Source organism: Leuresthes tenuis, unplaced genomic scaffold (assembly GCF_036924035.1).
Source record: "Leuresthes tenuis unplaced genomic scaffold, fLeuTen1.0.hap1 SCAF_17, whole genome shotgun sequence".
NCBI classification, from domain to species: domain Eukaryota; kingdom Metazoa; phylum Chordata; class Actinopteri; order Atheriniformes; family Atherinopsidae; genus Leuresthes; species Leuresthes tenuis.
Window position 1 is genome coordinate 19842751 of NW_027325371.1, and position 17079 is coordinate 19859829.

Below are 17079 nucleotides of genomic sequence, written 5' to 3' on the forward strand. Positions count from 1 at the left end.
GGAGGATTTTGCAAACTGTGGAGAAAAACTGGCAATTTAAGTGCAGCTAAGGGTGATCAGACAAGGGGATTTGCTAGTTTTTACAGTTGAGCTGTTAGCAATTGCAACAGTGCTACAGTGGATAGAGGAGTTTAAAGTTAAAACTCGCATCCAGCTTCACTGTCACTGCAGTCATATTGATCAGACGGTTGACAGGACACATTCGATTACTGAAGATATATCAGATTTTGTTGTGGAAAAGGGGAGCATAATAAAATCATTTATGTTGATACGAGCACACAGAGGAATTATGAAAAGATTATAAAACAGCAGGTGGACTGGACTGACAAAACAGTTTGAGAAACTAAAGGAGCTGAACATTTGATTTAAAAACTACAGGGAAAACCAGAAGAATATTCGAACAGGGCTACAGTGGGGCACACTCGGCTTAATAAAAACACTCCGCAGATTGATGTGAGCACTTCAGAATGCAATCCTGGTTGAGAATACAGAGAGAACATGTTGATCTTGTTGTTTAGCTTTATCTTGTAAAGGAGGTACTCATTGCTGGTCCACATTGGGTGGTGGTTATGTTGTTGGCCATTTGCCACAAGAAGAATAAAAAAAAAAAGGTTAATGGATAGGAGTCGCTGAGACGAGGAGAAGAGTGGCAGACTGAGGACAACGAGAGTGAAAAGAAAAAGAAACGCTGTCAAATTGGTCTTTTAATGGGTAGAACTGTGCAATCTGCTGGTATAAACAGTGGAGGGGTGGGCAATCATCATTGAGAATAAAGACTCTAATCTCTACTGGGCTGTGAGTCACTATGTCTGAGTCACTCGCACCGTGATCAGACGTAACAGTGCTTTTCCTCCACTTCATCTCTGTGAGAAAGCCATTATTAGGAGAATAGGAAACTCATTTCTGTATGTTGTTCCTGTTCAGTTGGAAGTTGACTGGAAGTTATGTCTGACATCGACTTAGTTAATAGTCAGTAGGTCTTCAGCCCCGGATACGTTGCTAACAGAAAGTAAAAGGAGGATCCTCATGAGCTCTCGTGCAGTTTTCCTATCCTGGAATATTGTACTAGGTTCAGAGGGTGTTTCTCTTTCTCCCTGTTGGCAATCAAACCTAGACTGGAAGTCAACAGAGAGTTTCAGGCAACACATCTTGACAACATGTAAAATCAGGCAGCACACCCTTGTGGCAGAAAACCACACAAACAAGTAGATCTCTAAAAACAAATAATGCTGACTGATCTTATCAAGTTCAATTTGTCCCGTCTGGTCCTTGACACCAAATAAAAGATGGAGGCACACACAAAAAAAGCTGTGAAACTGTAGCTTTCAAATGAAGTTATTCTGACCAGTTTTTTAGGTGCGTTGGGCAGGTAAGTAAGAGAACTCTGAATTGCTATCTGCATGATGACCTGCCCAGCAAGCCTCCCCTTTACAGAACACTTAGGAGTGAAGATACCTCGAAGATACAAAGCCATGAAGCCTTTCGGGTGAGAGCCAGAGCCTGAACTGTCACAGGGCCTTGCTTTAAGCTTTGATTCCAAAACTGAGGTATACTCAAATTCCCTTTTCCCAATTCCATACAGGCTTGATGATAGTGCAAAGGAATAAGTCTTTGGAGGGAAGTGGGTGTATATATTTATATGTAAAATGTCTTTAACTATATTCAGTGTATAGTTCCTATAGAGAGAGTCTACAGAGAGTCTACCATTACTGGACTGCCAACCAAGGCTAAGTACGTATTTTAGTTCAGTGCCTCTCTTTCTTGCCGATTCGTGTTCGTTGCTGTGTTCTTTCCCTTCCTTTCCCCCGACTGAATGGCGCTTTATTGCGCAGAAACACAAACTACCTGCACGGGGCGCAGTCTCACTCTATCCTCCTATCATTCCGCCGACCATCTGATAACTGCCGGCTGCTTTCCCTTTAAAGCATGACGCAGTTCAGCTGCTGTCCCACTTTGCGGTGAGAGCAGCAGCAGTCTGCAGAGAGCGGCGCTTGTTGTCGCATTCGGCTCAGTCCGGGGACGTCGGCGCTTCGCTGGGGCCCTCACCGCCCTCATCATGGAGTTTTTAATGGGGAATCCGTTCAGCACGCCCGTGGGCCAGCGGATCGGTGAGCTCCTTTATAACCATCCGTTGTAATTGTATTGTATAACGAGCCAAATGTTTCTGGAGGGCTCAGCCATCTCCGCTCGGATGTTAACGCCTGCAACAGCCGCATCCCTTCTGTTAGTGAAAAGGATACTATCGTGCATTTAGAGTGTGAGAACGCTGTCAGACAAATTAAATTTGATGTATTAAGGCTGACAGAAGTACAACAGCTTATGGTTTGATTGACGTGTCCTACAGACAATGATTTGGCAGAGTCGGGGGAGAGGCGGCTGATGTGATTGGCTGTTTGTTTTAACCTGCAAAGAGGTGGGCGGGACGGTCACTGGCCGACATCCCCCTGACCCAAATGTGATGTGGCCAACGGTTTTTGCAGTTTACGGCACAATATGGTTTCAGTCGCTGATGGAAATTGAGAGTTGGCCACGAAAAAATAAGCAGCTCCGCCGATTTAATAAGAAGCTCCAGCAGGCTGTTACACGTCGTGTGAACATGTCATTTACAAGACTGTAATAAATGTGTATTAAGATTATTTGTGTCTGTTTTAGACAACAGATGCGTCATCTTGTGAACTAGCCCACATGCTCGAAAGGTTTAGATTCACAAAAGCAATGAACACTCGTATGGACTTTTCCTAATTTTATGCCTGTGGTTCGGCCACCTGTAAATGCTGCAAGATGTTGTGTCAATGGGTTTTCCACACATAACAATAGACCAAATACTGTTGTCAAAGCTCAGCCTTTACATTTATCTTCAGTCAATGATTTTCAGACTTCTTTTGTCTATTTAACTGGGGTTTCTTTACTACTATTAGTGACTAATCGCTTATACTCACATTTAGTCATGAAGCATGCGCTGTCATACAAATAAGCTCACAATTACGCTTCCTTGCAGTAAGAAACCCATAAAGGGTGACATTTATTTAAATCTATTTAAATGACAGAGTGCAAATAGAACCGGTAGAACAGGTGAGACTCCAAGAGGTTTTTGAGGGTGCAGAGGAACGCTTCTGCTTTGCTAGCACCTGGTAACCTTTTCCATCGTTGCGGAACCACACAGTTTGGTTTAGAACCACCTAATGTGCAGGGATGGCAGCATCAGACCATGGTGAGAGGAATGAAGTGGTCAGGATGGGAGCATAAGCTCGCCTGAATGAGTTTAGATAACTGAGTGCAGATCCCACAGCCACACTGCAGCCATTGGTAGCCACTGGAGTTCAATGAGTAAAATGGAGTTACAGTCCTTACTGGTTGATCAAACAACAGCTGTGTCGCTGTGTTCTGGGAAACATGTAGCAGTTTCACAGTGGATTCTTGGAGCGTTGTAGTCGAGGTGAGAGGTAATAGGAGCTTTGTAGCACATATTAGGTACAGCCTTGAAACAGGTACAGATTCTTCTTGGAGCGATCACACCTTGTTTTCCCTACAGTTTATGAAAACACCCTTTTTCGTGTGTGCTTAGCCTTTGAGAGGTTTAGTTGAAGTTGGCGTTCCTTCATCATCTCAGCGGGGCAAGCTCAGATTCATCCTGGAACCGTGGGGTTGCCTGGTGAGAATGACAGGTACAACTGGTTATCATCTGCGTAGCACAGATACAAGATGCACGGTGAGAAGGTGACCAGGCCCGGGGAGGTGGTGTATTTTACAGAGAGGAATGTTACATCCCTCCTTTGAGGATACCATAAAAGAAGCCTTCAATCATCTGCATTGTCTTGCATTCATATGCAAGGCATTCCCTTCAAAAGTTGTCATTTGATTGGGAGCATGTGTTGCTCTAAAACCTGTAGAATATATCTTTTCACACTGATGGTGTCTTTCCAGATGTGAAAATTGCCTGTCCCATAGGCACTAATACATCCCCATACCAGCAGGGATGCAGGCTTTTGAACTGAGCACTGATGGCCCTCTCCTCTTTAGTCCAAAGGTTGCAGTGCTCATGATTTCCAAAGAGAGTTTCAGATTTCCATTCATCTGACCAAAAAGCAGTTTTCCACTTGTCCATTATAATGAGCTGTGGCAGTGTTTAGATGGTAGTGTTTCTGGGTTATGGCTTATTCTTTTCAAGGCAAAGATTTAACCTGCATTTGTGTTCCTTGCTCAGAGAGATGTCTCCAGAATTTCAGAATCTTTTGATGATATGATGTGCCACAGATGATGGGATATTTAAAGTCTTTGCCATTTTACATTTTGGAACATTACTTTCAAATTGCCTCACAATTAGTAGATGCAATGTTTGCTGATCGCTGAACCTCTGGTCATCTTTATCTCTGCCAGACTTTTTGTACTCAGCCCCGCTGTCTTCCTGTTGTCATTTTAACTGATTGGCTGTAACATAGTCCTCCAGTTGTTTCTTAAAAATAACTTTAAAGGCAAACATGAGGTAAATTCCTGTGGATTAGCTGCATGTTATTCATCAGTCTGTTTACCATCTGTTCCTTTTCAGAGCTTGCAACCGGCTCCAGTTTACCATCTGAAGACTGGGAACTTAACATGGAAATCTGTGACATGATCAACAGCTCAGAGGAAGGGTGTGTGTATGTGTGTGTGTGTGGGTGTTATCTGTCAACATCAGAAACAAGCCAGCCCTCTTGAGGTTACAAGCTTCTGACTGTTTAAAAACTTTCTGATTACAGGCCCAAAGATGCCATCAGAGCCATAAAAAAGAGGATTGTCGGGAACAAAAACTTCAAGGAGGTTATGTTGGCACTAACTGTGAGTGCTGCCTCTGTTCATCATTGCAAAATCTGTGAATGTAATATGTAAGGTCTTTTCTGACTCTCCTCGTCTTTTATTCGACTTCAGGTACTAGAGACCTGCGTGAAGAACTGTGGCTACAGATTTCACATCCTGGTAACGACACGGGACTTTATAGAGGGGGTTCTGGTGCGGGCCATCATCCCGAGGAACAACCCTCCCCTAGTGGTGCATGACAGAGTGCTCGGCATTATACAGGTGAGGTGTGACTGGTGGTTGAGTGGAATTGAGACATCAAGTTGTTGACAAACTTAAGGTTTGCTCTTATAGCTTTACCGCCTGTCAGTAATTTATTCCCTTTATTTATTAAGGCGTGGGCTGACGCATTCCGCAGCTCACCCGACCTGACGGGTGTGGTGTCTGTGTATGAGGATCTGCGAAGGAAAGGGCTTGAGTTCCCCGTGACTGAACTCGATGGTTACACGCCAGTTCAAGGCCCAAAAAAGGTGCAGGCAGGGTCGGGCGCACTTTGTTCCACTGCTAATAGCTGGGTACCTCCTCTTATCTTCGGTTGTTTTCTCTTTCTTGTCATTTCTGTGCCTTTGCCTGTCAGACTTTTCCTGGGAATGGGCCCGCTGTTACTACTTTGCCTGCTGTGCGCTTGTCTTCCACACTTCCTCTCATCCCACCTCAGACCTCTGAGCTAAAACTGGCCCTTGAGGGAAACAATGCCTTTACACCCAACCAGGTGATGGAGATAGAAAGAGACACCTGAATTTCACTGTCATCCTGTCCGTCACCAATCTTTCTCCTCGTTTGTTCAAAGGTTTCCTCACAACTTCTTTTTGCGCCTGTGTTTCTCAACTCCTCTTACATTCAACTCTTTGCAATGATTTGATTTCTCCATGGAGACGTTATCGTATGGCTGGATTTATTTAGCAAATGATATTGCTATTCCAGGTACAAAAGCTGAAGACAGAGCTGGGAGTGGTGCGAAGCAACCTGACTATGATGTCAGACATGATGAGTCAGCTAGATCCAGTCACAGTGAAGCAAGCAGACATGGAGCTGCTGGAGGTAAAAAAAATAAATGAATGCTTATGGAAATAAACTTGTGTTTTAATACAGAAATGTTAATCATTCCTCACTCTGCTGTTACAGGAATATGTTTTTCTTCCTTTCTTGTTGAATAACGCTGTTACTTACCCTTAACTGATCTAGTACTTTATACATTTTGTGTTGCATCTGCCCCGTCAATCCCCTCCCCGCCCACACATTCTTTGTCTCATTGTGTCATTAGCAGTTATACACAGGTTGTAAGGAAATGCAAGACAGGATAGTGAAGATAGTCCCCAGACTCAGTGAGGAGAAGCTGATTGAGGAGTTACTGGCAACAAATGATGAAATGAACTCCGCCTTCACTCGCTACCAAAGGTCATAGGTCTATTACAAAGGTCTATTACTCATACTATTTCAACACTTGTTTCCTCTCTTGATGATCTCTTTTTTTCTGTTGCTTGCAGGTTTGAAAGGCGAATAACAAATGGCCAAAACTCAGAGCAGAAGGTAAAGAACATGGCAATTGTTTTTGGTTTTAATTGTCATTTTTACCTCAAAGTTCTGCTGTCATAACTGTGTGAAATGACACTGTTTTGGACCTTCAATTCGTTGCTTCCAGAGTCACACTGGAAGTCACAATGATTTGAAAACTGAGTCCGTCGGCCAGTCAGGGTTTGCATCAGTGAAAAGTGACAGCTCCCTCAGCCTGTCGAAAGCTGACAGTTTGTCAAGTCAAATGGCAAAACTTAGTAAGTACTCCAGTTTTGACTGTTTGTTTTTATTGCAATCGTATTTCTGCAGCATTGGGACACTGTGTAAAATGTAAAAGAAACTAACAGTGAAAGGTCTGACTGAGAGGTCTGTTCTGGATGGGACGATATGTTGCTCTAAAACTTTGCCTCTCAAGATGTGCAAGTTGTCAGTTCTGTAGGTGCTGATGCACTCCCATACCATCAGAGATGCAGACTGATAATAAACTGCATGGTCCCTCTTCTCTTCAGTGTGGAGGACATGGCATTCATGATTCATAAGAGAATTTGAGATATTGATTTGTCCTACCACAGAACAGTTTCCCACTGTGCCTCAGCACATTTTAAATCAGCTTTGGCCCAGAGAAGACTGCAGGGTTTCTGGATCATGTTCATATATGACTTCTTCTGTGCATGATAGAGCTTACAAACCTGCATTTGTGGATGGCACGGTTAACTGTGTTCTCAGAAAATGATTTCTGTAAGTGTGCCTGTGCTGATGCAGTGATTTCCATAAGGGAATCATACCTTTTTTTTTAATGCAGTGCTGCCTGAGGGCCACAATATCACAAGCATTCAATATCGATTTGACATCAGTATTGATTTTTTTCCCCTGTCTGAGCTGTTTTGAAGCATACTGTTGGCATCACATTCAAGATGAGCATGCTTTTCAATAACAAAATTTCTTAGTGTTTGTATTTGACATGTTGTCTTTGAACCCTTTCCGCTCAAATATTTGGTTTAAAAAATTTGAAGATCAACCTATTCAGTTTGTGTTGTTAGATTTTACACGTTCCAACTTTTTGTTTAGGAGCTTATTTTGTATTTATTAGCAATGTTAATACAATAATTAACTTATTATGTTTGCCATGCACACAGCCCCTTATTTTTTGCACTAAAAATCTGTTACTTTTTGTTATTGCAGGTACAAGTGAATCAGATGACATGTTATCACAGAAAATTAATGTCTCAACTCAACTGAAACCAAGGTACAGAAAGGCTGAACCATAGATTTGTAAACTGTTAGTTGGAATGTTTATGGAGTAGCTTAGAAAAGGGACATTTCAATTTAGAATAGATATAATTCACACTGCATTATGGCATTGACAGTATATGAAACTAGACAGCAGACATGGACTTGGCTCTGATTGCTCTGTGAAATCGACTTCACGGGGTATTCTGTCACGTTAAGTAAAAGTCCAAACTGTATGAAGCAGAAACACTCCATTTAAAAGGAACTTCTCACTGCGCAAGGATGAACTGACCGATGGTTCATCACTTCACATTAAGTTGAATAGCAAGATTACCCGTCAGTCATTGTGTCTCACTTGAGTTCCAAACTAAAAAAGGAAATAAAGGAGAGAGCTTGACATTTCAATACGTTTGGTCATAATTAATGTTCTTGTTATTGACATTCCCTCAAAACAACAATCTTTAAAACAATAAGCATTCTCTAATGTCTTTAGGAAAACAAGCTATTGCTGACATTAGAACTAGCCTATAAGCAAGCTAAGCTAACATTGTTGACTACTTAACTTGTAGAACAAATGTTAGCATTAGCTTCCAGTGCTAAAATTCATACAGCGGCAACAAATATCTCCTCAGATTGGGTGACAAGCATAACCCTAACCCTCACCCCTAACCCACGGATAGAGTGCTGTAATGCTGTCACGGGTCAAAACAGTAGTAGCATTTTGTAAGTGATAAACAGAAATGGCTAAAAGTAATGCATGATCGCATTGCATAGCTTCTTATTGATATCGAGCAAACCAACCTAACCATTTTCTGTTGAAGTGCGAGTGCTAATTTCTGGGGAAACTTACTATGTGATAAGTACTTCACAATAACAAAACAAATGTTGGTGATGTGTTTCAGTTAAGTTGCAGTCGTGAAAATTCTGCTGAATATTATTTTAGGAATGTTGACGTTTGTTTGGACCCTTTATTCTGATTTCTAATTCCTATTAAAGAAAGAATCTAACATTTAGCTTTCTGATGTTTTTGCAGTTCGGGTTAGGGGTAGGGTAGCTTACATGTAAGTTAACCAACATAGAAATCTTGTTTTTCAGGGACAAGAATGAAGTAGCAGTGGATGGTCTAGCTCAAGCTCAGGACAGCAGTTTACAAAACCCTGGAATGGTAAGCAAATACCTTGTAACTCGTGATTTAGACAGTTTCACGGATTTAGTGACATTATTCATGGTCTGCCATGATTGAATTTGTTCCTGTCAATCATGTGATGGGACCACGTGAAAACTTAAAGGTGGGAATTGCACAGAATCCTTGAGCTTAACTGTTACCTAAACGGATATGTTGCTTTGAGTCAGTAACTGTTTCCTCTTAAATGAACTCTCTGTCTGTGCACGAAGGATGAGAGTCCAGCCTCCACCCGCAGCTCTTCACCAAAGTTAGATTGGATGATAAAAAGGGGAATGGTGGGTGTCAGTCCAAAATAAGTGTGTCCCAGCTTTTCACCCTCTATGATTTGTTTTTTGTCATGGGGCTGCAGTTTCCATGTGCCGTGGTTTGGATTGCTTTGGTTTGAATCACTCTTTGGGTTTGGTTGTCCAGAGTTTGAGATAAAACACAGTGGTTTGCATGCTGGTTTTCAGTCTGGGAGCATGACAGTGTTTGGTTTGCATTGTCCCAAAAAAACATTGCTGCTTAATGCTCTGTTTATCTTTATGTATTTTTCCTTGGTGTATTTTTTTTTTTTAATTGGTGGATTGATACAGCAGAAATGAGTTTTGCCAATGGTTCATAATTAACTCCAGTGACCAACTTGCTGCTCTGCTTTCTTCCCTAGATTCCCATCAACCAGTCCAATGTAATGGATGATATTGAGAAATGGCTTGCATTGGATGATGAGGTTAGTGGCTTGATAACTACATTTTGTCAGATATATATATAACGAAATAAGTAGTGATTTAATTTAATTTTCATGATATTTTTTCCGTCTGCTGTTAAGTTAGATTGTTCATGTCACATGAACAATCAGATTTTCCTTGCATGTCTCATGACTCATGTCCTCCAAATGTTTTTCTAAGTGTTGTAATAACAAAGCACTCTTTAAACACTGTGTAATTTCTGATTCTTGACTGACTACATGATTACTTGCAATAAAGCCCTGTTTTAAATTATGAGCTCAAGTCACACTGGTGTTGGAAAGAAGCAATCGTCCTTAAGTTGTATTTACAATTTGACTGAACACAATTCATAAATAGATGCATGGATATGCAGTATGTATCAAAATATGTCCTTTGTGTGTTTTATTTGATGCAGTATGATGACTTTGAGGACTCGGATGGAGTGACCAGTGAAGGTGAGAATCTTTACACTTTATTTCCTGTGAAGAAAACTCCTTTTTCGTCAGTATTTCCTGGGACTGCTTAACAGAAAACTCTCTGCCTTAACATTCAAATGGGGAATTCTACTGCATGAACTGGCTATATGTGGAGCCAGAGGCACAACCTGCAGGAATGTGGAGTTAGACTATCCAACTCTTCCCACGTCCAAGTCATTTATCATGTTGCTTTGGAAGCCGCACCCTCTAGCCACAAACCTGCCCTCTAACCTTTACCCTAACCCCCTTGAGTTGGATTTGGGCTAAGTTAGATGATCCAACTGCAGATCGCAGCCAGAAAATACCTGAATATTTTCCACATTTGACCAGCAGGTGGTATTGGAGGTGCTACTCTGTGTAAGGTGCCTCCTATAACCTCCATTTAAACATCCAAACTACACTTTAGCAGTGTTTCTCAGTTAAGTTTGTGGACATGCTCTGCCCTGTATGTCTTCTTGCTCCAACTCGCCATTGTTTAAAACGAGTGGGTCATTATGTGACCACTGCCAAGCTAAGAGAAAGACCTCCTGAGCTGATCTATTAATTTCAAATGTTGTGTGTGAGGGTGGGGGTGGGGGTTCCATGGACCAGAACTGAGAAACACTGCAGGTCACATACAGTATGTCTCAGTCACATTTCACACAACTACTGCTAGTTATTAATCTCATTCTCTGGCATCAAATTTTATAAGATTCCCTAAGTTTTTCTCATTGTCTCTTTATTTACACCCATTTACCAACTGACTGACAAAGGGAATCCTGTTTTTCTCTTGCAGAGTTTGACAAGTTTTTGGCTGAGAGAGCAAAAGCAGCTGAGCGCCTGCCGTCACTGCGAGCCTCCTCACAAGATGCCGACTACTCTGAGTCTTAAGCTACACTCAACCCCCAACAGACTAACATTACTCGTGAAGCTCCTGCGCATGGGGATCTCTCGTTGATGAACCGCTTAGTGGCACATACGTTGGAAATTACATTCCATATTTGAGGAAGGACGCGTTTGTGCACCCTGATATTTATGGGGGGAGCAAACTTGATTTTAACTGATAGAAAATAATGGTATTTGTCAAAGGACAAAAGTTTTTACTTGACATTGCTATGAGGGTTTGTATGTGAGAAAACTTTTGCACATTTTATATGGTTATGTTACTGCTGTTGAAGGAAAAAGTACATTGTTATAAAGAAACACTTTGCAACAAAGGTCATGTATTATATTGCTGTTAAATGTCTACATATTTATCTATATATATATAGATATATATGCTGTATATATATTAGTGATATGAATGGGTAAAAGCCACAATAGCAAACACTGTAAACTTGTAAGAGAAGCCCAGCTGTAACATACTGTGATTATTTGATGGTTCACATCAATATTGTAGGATGTGAAAGAAACCAGATTAGATTTTTTTACTTCCAACTTTTCCCTATGAAAATGTACTACTTGAAGTTACAAAAAGTCATGACAGGTTGTTGTCATATATTAAACTAAAGCTATTAACTGGAAATTTTGCTTTTAAATTTTTTATTTTCTCGTGTGATACTCTGGAGTGTTTTACTATTTTACGAAATTCACAAGGACATATCAACAGTATCTTTAGAAATCAAACTTATTACTAATATATTATATTTCTCCTTAATATTCACAAATAATAAACAAGGTAACGGTGTAGAAGTTTTGCAGTAAATTTGTATGTAAAAATATGAACGACAAAAAGAGGAACAACCCCACGATTTTATTGGTCAGATGACCATCTGTTCTGCTACCATTGCGGATATAGTCGAGGTGCTGGTTGTAATGTAATTGGACAAAATAAGCCACCTGCCAGACGGTCCTGCCATCTGATTGGCCACTCGTATGTACGCCCATCTTTGTTAAGTGACGCAACCGCGCCTGGCTACTCCGAACATTCGTTCCGGTGTCACATTTAGAGACCTTCAACAAACAATTTGAACGACATGTCTCTCGGCAAAGCAGCCAGAAGTTTAATTAAACCGGTCCTGCGGTCCTCGGACTCGGCTCTGAAACGGAGCTATGCGGCGGTGGCTGAAGCCAGAGCCGTGCTGGAGCACGAGCTCGACTCTATCCGAGCCGCGGGGACGTGGAAAGCTGAGAGGATCATTACATCCAAGCAGGGTCCTCAAATCAACGTGGACGGCAGTCAGGGCAGTAAGTGGTTGTAGGTTACAGTAACGGTAGTTATCTAAGTGTCCTCAAAAACACCGTGACGTATAAAGTCTGTGTCTACGGTGGAAGATGTGCTCTGATATCTTAGATGAAACTGAAATAAGAAGCGCCTCAGTGTAAAGATACATTGTGAATATACAAGCTACAACTCCTACCTTTCTGACACTTGGCTATATATGTTAAAGTGTACTTTTTAAGCAAAGCAGTCATTATTACACACCAAAAAGGACAACACAGTTTGTTTTAACGTGGTAAAGCTGCATGATAACAGCGACGGATTGACGTGCTAGCAAGAATTAAAACTGCAGCTGAGTTTAGGCTGCTTTTTATGAATATTTGATCAAAATCCATTAATAATCATTGTATATTTGTAGTATTATGATAAGTTTAAAAGTCGGAACTACTGTATATTGTAACGATAACATGTACAACATGTCTTTCTGATACACAGAATGATACAGTTAAAATACAAACATAACCACTTTTAACCTGCACTCATTACTCGAGTGTTGTTGCATATTATCACTGATGCATTACAAGTAAATATAATATGTGTTGCTTAACACACTGGTCTGGATGGCCATTCAGCTGCTTTTTAGTTGGCGCTCTGCCCTGATGTTATCTAACTGTTAAACTTGAGGCAGTTAGCTGAAGTGATGTTTTTTTTTCGTAAAGAAATGGCTCATAACAACAGTTTGCTGTTTTAACTTCAGAATTATCTGGGATTATTTAAACCTGGGATGATTGTTGGCTTTGTCAAAACTCCCAGCAGCTGATATCTACCCTGTCGCTGTCCTGCCAACAAAGCAGCTATCAGGTGTTGACTTTTCAGCATGAACCTTTGCCAGACATTGCCTCTGGCCCAGTTACTTTAGGCCATGACCCCTCATGTGAGAAACCTGACTGTTCAATTCACGTGCACGCCGGTGCCGCGGCCCTGTGCGTTGTTTTCTCTGCCACTCTTTGTTCTGATGCGTTCTCTTTATTGGTTTGGCTTTTTGCCCAAAGCAGGCAGAATTTCAATCACAGGCTTTGAGTTGCTGACATTGTGCGTTGCTTACTGGTTCCAGTACAAACATGCTGTCATTCTACAATTCACACTCTGAAACAATAATTCATTCAACTGAATGATCTCTTCTCCTCTGAAATGCTCTCTCTTAGGTATATTGAATTTCTGTGCCAACAATTACCTTGGCCTGTCCAGTCATCCAGAGGTGGTGCAGGCTGGAATTGATGCTCTGAAGGCCTATGGTGCTGGATTGAGCTCCGTCAGATTCATCTGTGGGACACAGGTACGGTGGTTAAGTCGATTCAGTTTATTTATACCACGCAACAGATGGATAAAAAATTTTTTTTTTAATTCACTTGTGCAAAACATACTAAAACAAGCTACACAAGCTCCCATCTTTAAAGAATATCCAAGAGCCCTTTGAATCGTACACCAAATGTCAAAGGAGCTGATAGAGAGGTGTGACCTAAACTAGTTTAGAGCACTGCTTTCTGTTACTGATGGTAAATGCACATATATCCTTAAAACCGCTACATTTATTAGACTTGATGAGTTTTATGGTTTTGTACTGTGATTTGCAGAACCTGCACAAAAACCTGGAACAGAAGCTTGCAGAGTTTCACGAGAGGGAGGACTGCATCCTCTACGCCAGCTGTTTCGATGCCAACGCCGGATTATTTGAGGTTCGTTAAAGTTTGCCGTCTACTTGTTTCAATGCAAAACAAAAGCAGCTTCCTCGTCGGGGGCAGATGATTTACGAGATGATGCTTAAAACAGGTGCTGCTGGGCCCGGATGATGCAGTGCTGTCCGATGAACTTAACCACGCCTCCATAATCGATGGGATCCGCCTCTGTCGAGCAAAGAGGCTGCGCTACAAACATATGGACCTCGGCGATCTGGAGCACAAGCTCAAAGAGGCTCAGGTGATTACGCACAGATCTATAAGAATTCTATGCTGTATAGCTCTTTTTATATTGCTCATGATGCAGGTCACTGCTCTGTGCTCCACTTATCCTCTGTGCTCTGTGTGGTCCTCCTCAGTCATCTCGCATGCGCCTGATAGTGACAGATGGAGTCTTCTCTATGGATGGAGATGTAGCTCCCTTAAAAGGAATCTGTGACCTGGCTGAGCAGTATGGATCCATGGTGTTCATAGATGAATGTCACGCCACTGGTTTCCTGGGGCCGAGGGGCAGGTGAGTAAGGTGCTGCTTTAACCAAAACAGAACTTTAAAATGGCAGAGAAAAACCACATCGTTTCTATTTTTGCTTGGCTTCTTATTTGTTTATTATTTATTTTGAATATGCTTGTCACGGCAGAACTGCCGGACCAACTCTTTCCTGGCAGACTTTTTAACACTGCCACTAGGTGTCGCCAAAGTCAGTCTAAATGAAAGCCTCCAGTATACATGGAGGTTTAAATAAAGCAAAGCTTTTTATGTTCAAACATCGCTGAAAGGCAGATAAAGTGACAAGTGTTTTAATTTGCAGAGGAACGGACGAGCTCCTCGGAGTGATGGACAAAGTTCATATTGTAAACTCCACTTTGGGAAAAGCACTGGGAGGAGCAGCAGGTATGTGTGTAACTGGCTTTTAAATGTACTGCCTTTGAAGATGCACTTTTTTTTTTTATATATTATTATATACTTGTTTATGGGGGAACTCGCAGGCGAGGATGTTTTCAATTACATATGTAGCAAAGACATAAGGGTTTGCACGGTGTGGTTGGCCGGACAGACTAATGAATGCAGCTCCAGTATGTATGAGGAAGTCCAAAAAGCAAAGCTCCAACTTTTTCCGCCTTAGTTTTAGCCTTTAAAAGTCTTTGTAAAACAAAATATAGGGATATGTATACATCAAACTTCAGTACATGATTCCAAATACCTGCAACCATTCAGACCCCAAAACTTGAGGTACCTCACACATAGATGGCACTGTAATAGCCCAGTTTACACTTTAAAGGTTTTTTTAATCACTTTGTTGCTTTTCCCACTACAATCTTTCATACGTCTACTTTTCCTTTCTCTTTCAGGTGGCTACACAGTGGGTCCCAAGCCTCTCATTGACCTGCTCAGGCAGCGCTCACGGCCCTACCTGTTTTCCAACGCCCTCCCCCCACCCGTGGTGGGCTGCTCCACCCGGGCCGTGGAGCTCTTGCTTGAATCCAGTGAAATCGCAGAGAGCATGACAGCCAAAACCATGAGGTGCGTTTGCACTGATTAACCCTCTGAGGTCTATGATCACGCTGGCGCCATTACAGCTCAGACCCCATTCTCTGTCATTGTGGTGTTGTGAAGTCCGAAACAGCCACAAGGTTCTCATATGGCATCACATCACCAAAAGATATACTATTCTGCTCTTAGCTATGATGTTTAGCTGAACTCATTACAACTTTGACTGTTATCCATCTGTGATGATGAGTGAATATTCATCTGAATGCTGTCCAATCAGATTCCGAAACAGGATGACGCAGGCCGGCTTCACCATCGCCGGCTCATCTCACCCAATCTGCCCCGTGATGCTCGGCGACGCGCGTCTGGCCTCTCTGATGGCTGATGATATGCTGAAGCACGGTAAGATGCTACAGCCCATCCCCGTGACAGAGAGCATTTGTCCAGCGTAACTTTAACACGTCTCTTCGCTCCACAGGAATCTATGTGATTGGATTCTCCTACCCAGTCGTACCAAAGGGCAAAGCCAGAATCCGTGTTCAGATTTCGGCTGCACACACAGACGAAGACATCGACCGATGTGTGGATGCTTTCATCCAGACTGGCAGAAAGCACGGGGTCATCTCCTGAAAGGGACAAATGAACAGGAATGGGAAGGATTCAGCAAAGCGCTCGCCCTTACAGATCTCGCTGCCTGTTACTGACAAGCTATAAAAGATGTTGCTGGAAATATTAGTTGCCTTTTGTTGGTCTGTGGAGTTGATTGTTACTATTGTTTTCACAGCTGAGTGAAGTGCTTTTGCTAACATGTAGGTCTTTGTATTTGAGGGAAAAAAAGGGCTAATTATCCCACGCCTCCTGCACTTTTTATTACGAGGAGGAAAAGATTTCTATTTAAAAAAATGTGATTTTGAAGATTGTGGCAACAGCGTTGGCAAGTTTAGTGTGGCTTTAAGTAATACATTACTGCATTATCAGCAATTATTATGGCAAGCATTAAACTTATCTTTCAAATCAGAAAAGTACTGAGGCTTTGTTTTTCTTATTAGTGAGACCTTATAGAGGGAGAAAAATGCTTTTTTTACTCTCAACATTTGACATCTGACAATATAATTTACAATACAACACTGAAAGATCAAACAGTCATGAGAAAAAAAAAGGTGTTTAATAAGCCATCTGGTTCTTATCTGATTTTAAATTAGCTAAATACAACCTCAGATGAACACATGACATTGAAATAAATATGTGTGACCTTATCGGTTTCACATCGTTGTGGAGGAATTTTGGCCCACTTCATTCTTGCTTCAGGAGCATTGATTCACAGCTCTCTTACAGTCCTACCACAGCATTTCAATCAGGTTGAGGTCTGGACTTGGACTGGACCATTGCAACACTTCAATTCTCTTCTTTTTCAGACATTCTGTGTTAGTTTCAGCCAAATTAGCTGTCAGACAGATGGCCTCACATTTGACTCGAGAATACTTTGGTATACAGTGGAGTAGGTGGAATCAATAACTGGAAGGTGTCCAGGTTGTGTGGTTGCAAAACCAGTCCTGGAAAGATTGTCTCTAGAACTGTCTAGAGTGTTTTCACTTGTGAATAATCTTTCTCAGTAGAATGATTGACTCCAAAATGTTTGGAAATGGCCTCATAACCCTTCCCAGATTGATGGGCAGCGACTATTGCTTCAAGATCATTGCTTTTGTCTTTCTTTCTTGGCATTGTGTGAACACACACCTGAATGCTGCAGACGAGCAACTGACAAAA

At 41.7% G+C, this 17079-nt stretch overlaps 2 protein-coding genes across 9 annotated transcripts; both read left to right on the plus strand.

The window, feature by feature from the left end:
• The first annotated feature begins 1937 nt into the window (after window positions 1-1937).
• tom1 (target of myb1 membrane trafficking protein) lies at window positions 1938-11451 on the plus strand. Of its 8 annotated transcripts, none has more exons than XM_072368861.1 (16): window positions 1938-2108; window positions 4547-4637; window positions 4737-4815; window positions 4906-5055; window positions 5169-5303; window positions 5411-5545; window positions 5758-5874; window positions 6101-6231; window positions 6321-6363; window positions 6476-6605; window positions 7531-7594; window positions 8674-8743; window positions 8974-9039; window positions 9411-9473; window positions 9887-9926; window positions 10723-11451. In XM_072368861.1, the coding sequence occupies exons 1-16, from the start codon at window positions 2057-2059 to the stop codon at window positions 10815-10817; spliced, it is 1461 nt and encodes a 486-aa protein (XP_072224962.1). In that variant the 5' UTR covers window positions 1938-2056; the 3' UTR covers window positions 10818-11451. The 8 variants fall into 8 exon arrangements, with proteins under 8 accessions (XP_072224962.1, XP_072224968.1, XP_072224963.1 ...); XM_072368867.1 differs by having other exon boundaries at window positions 1940-2108; window positions 6098-6231; XM_072368862.1 differs by having other exon boundaries at window positions 1940-2108; window positions 4547-4631; window positions 6098-6231.
• A 385-nt stretch (window positions 11452-11836) lies between these two features.
• On the plus strand, window positions 11837-16334 carry gcat (glycine C-acetyltransferase). Its single transcript, XM_072368644.1, has 9 exons — window positions 11837-12113; window positions 13293-13423; window positions 13722-13823; window positions 13918-14064; window positions 14183-14337; window positions 14633-14715; window positions 15174-15345; window positions 15593-15714; window positions 15791-16334. Exons 1-9 carry the CDS (start codon window positions 11903-11905, stop codon window positions 15940-15942), a joined length of 1275 nt encoding a protein of 424 aa, XP_072224745.1. The 5' UTR covers window positions 11837-11902; the 3' UTR covers window positions 15943-16334.
• Window positions 16335-17079: the final 745 nt, after the last annotated feature.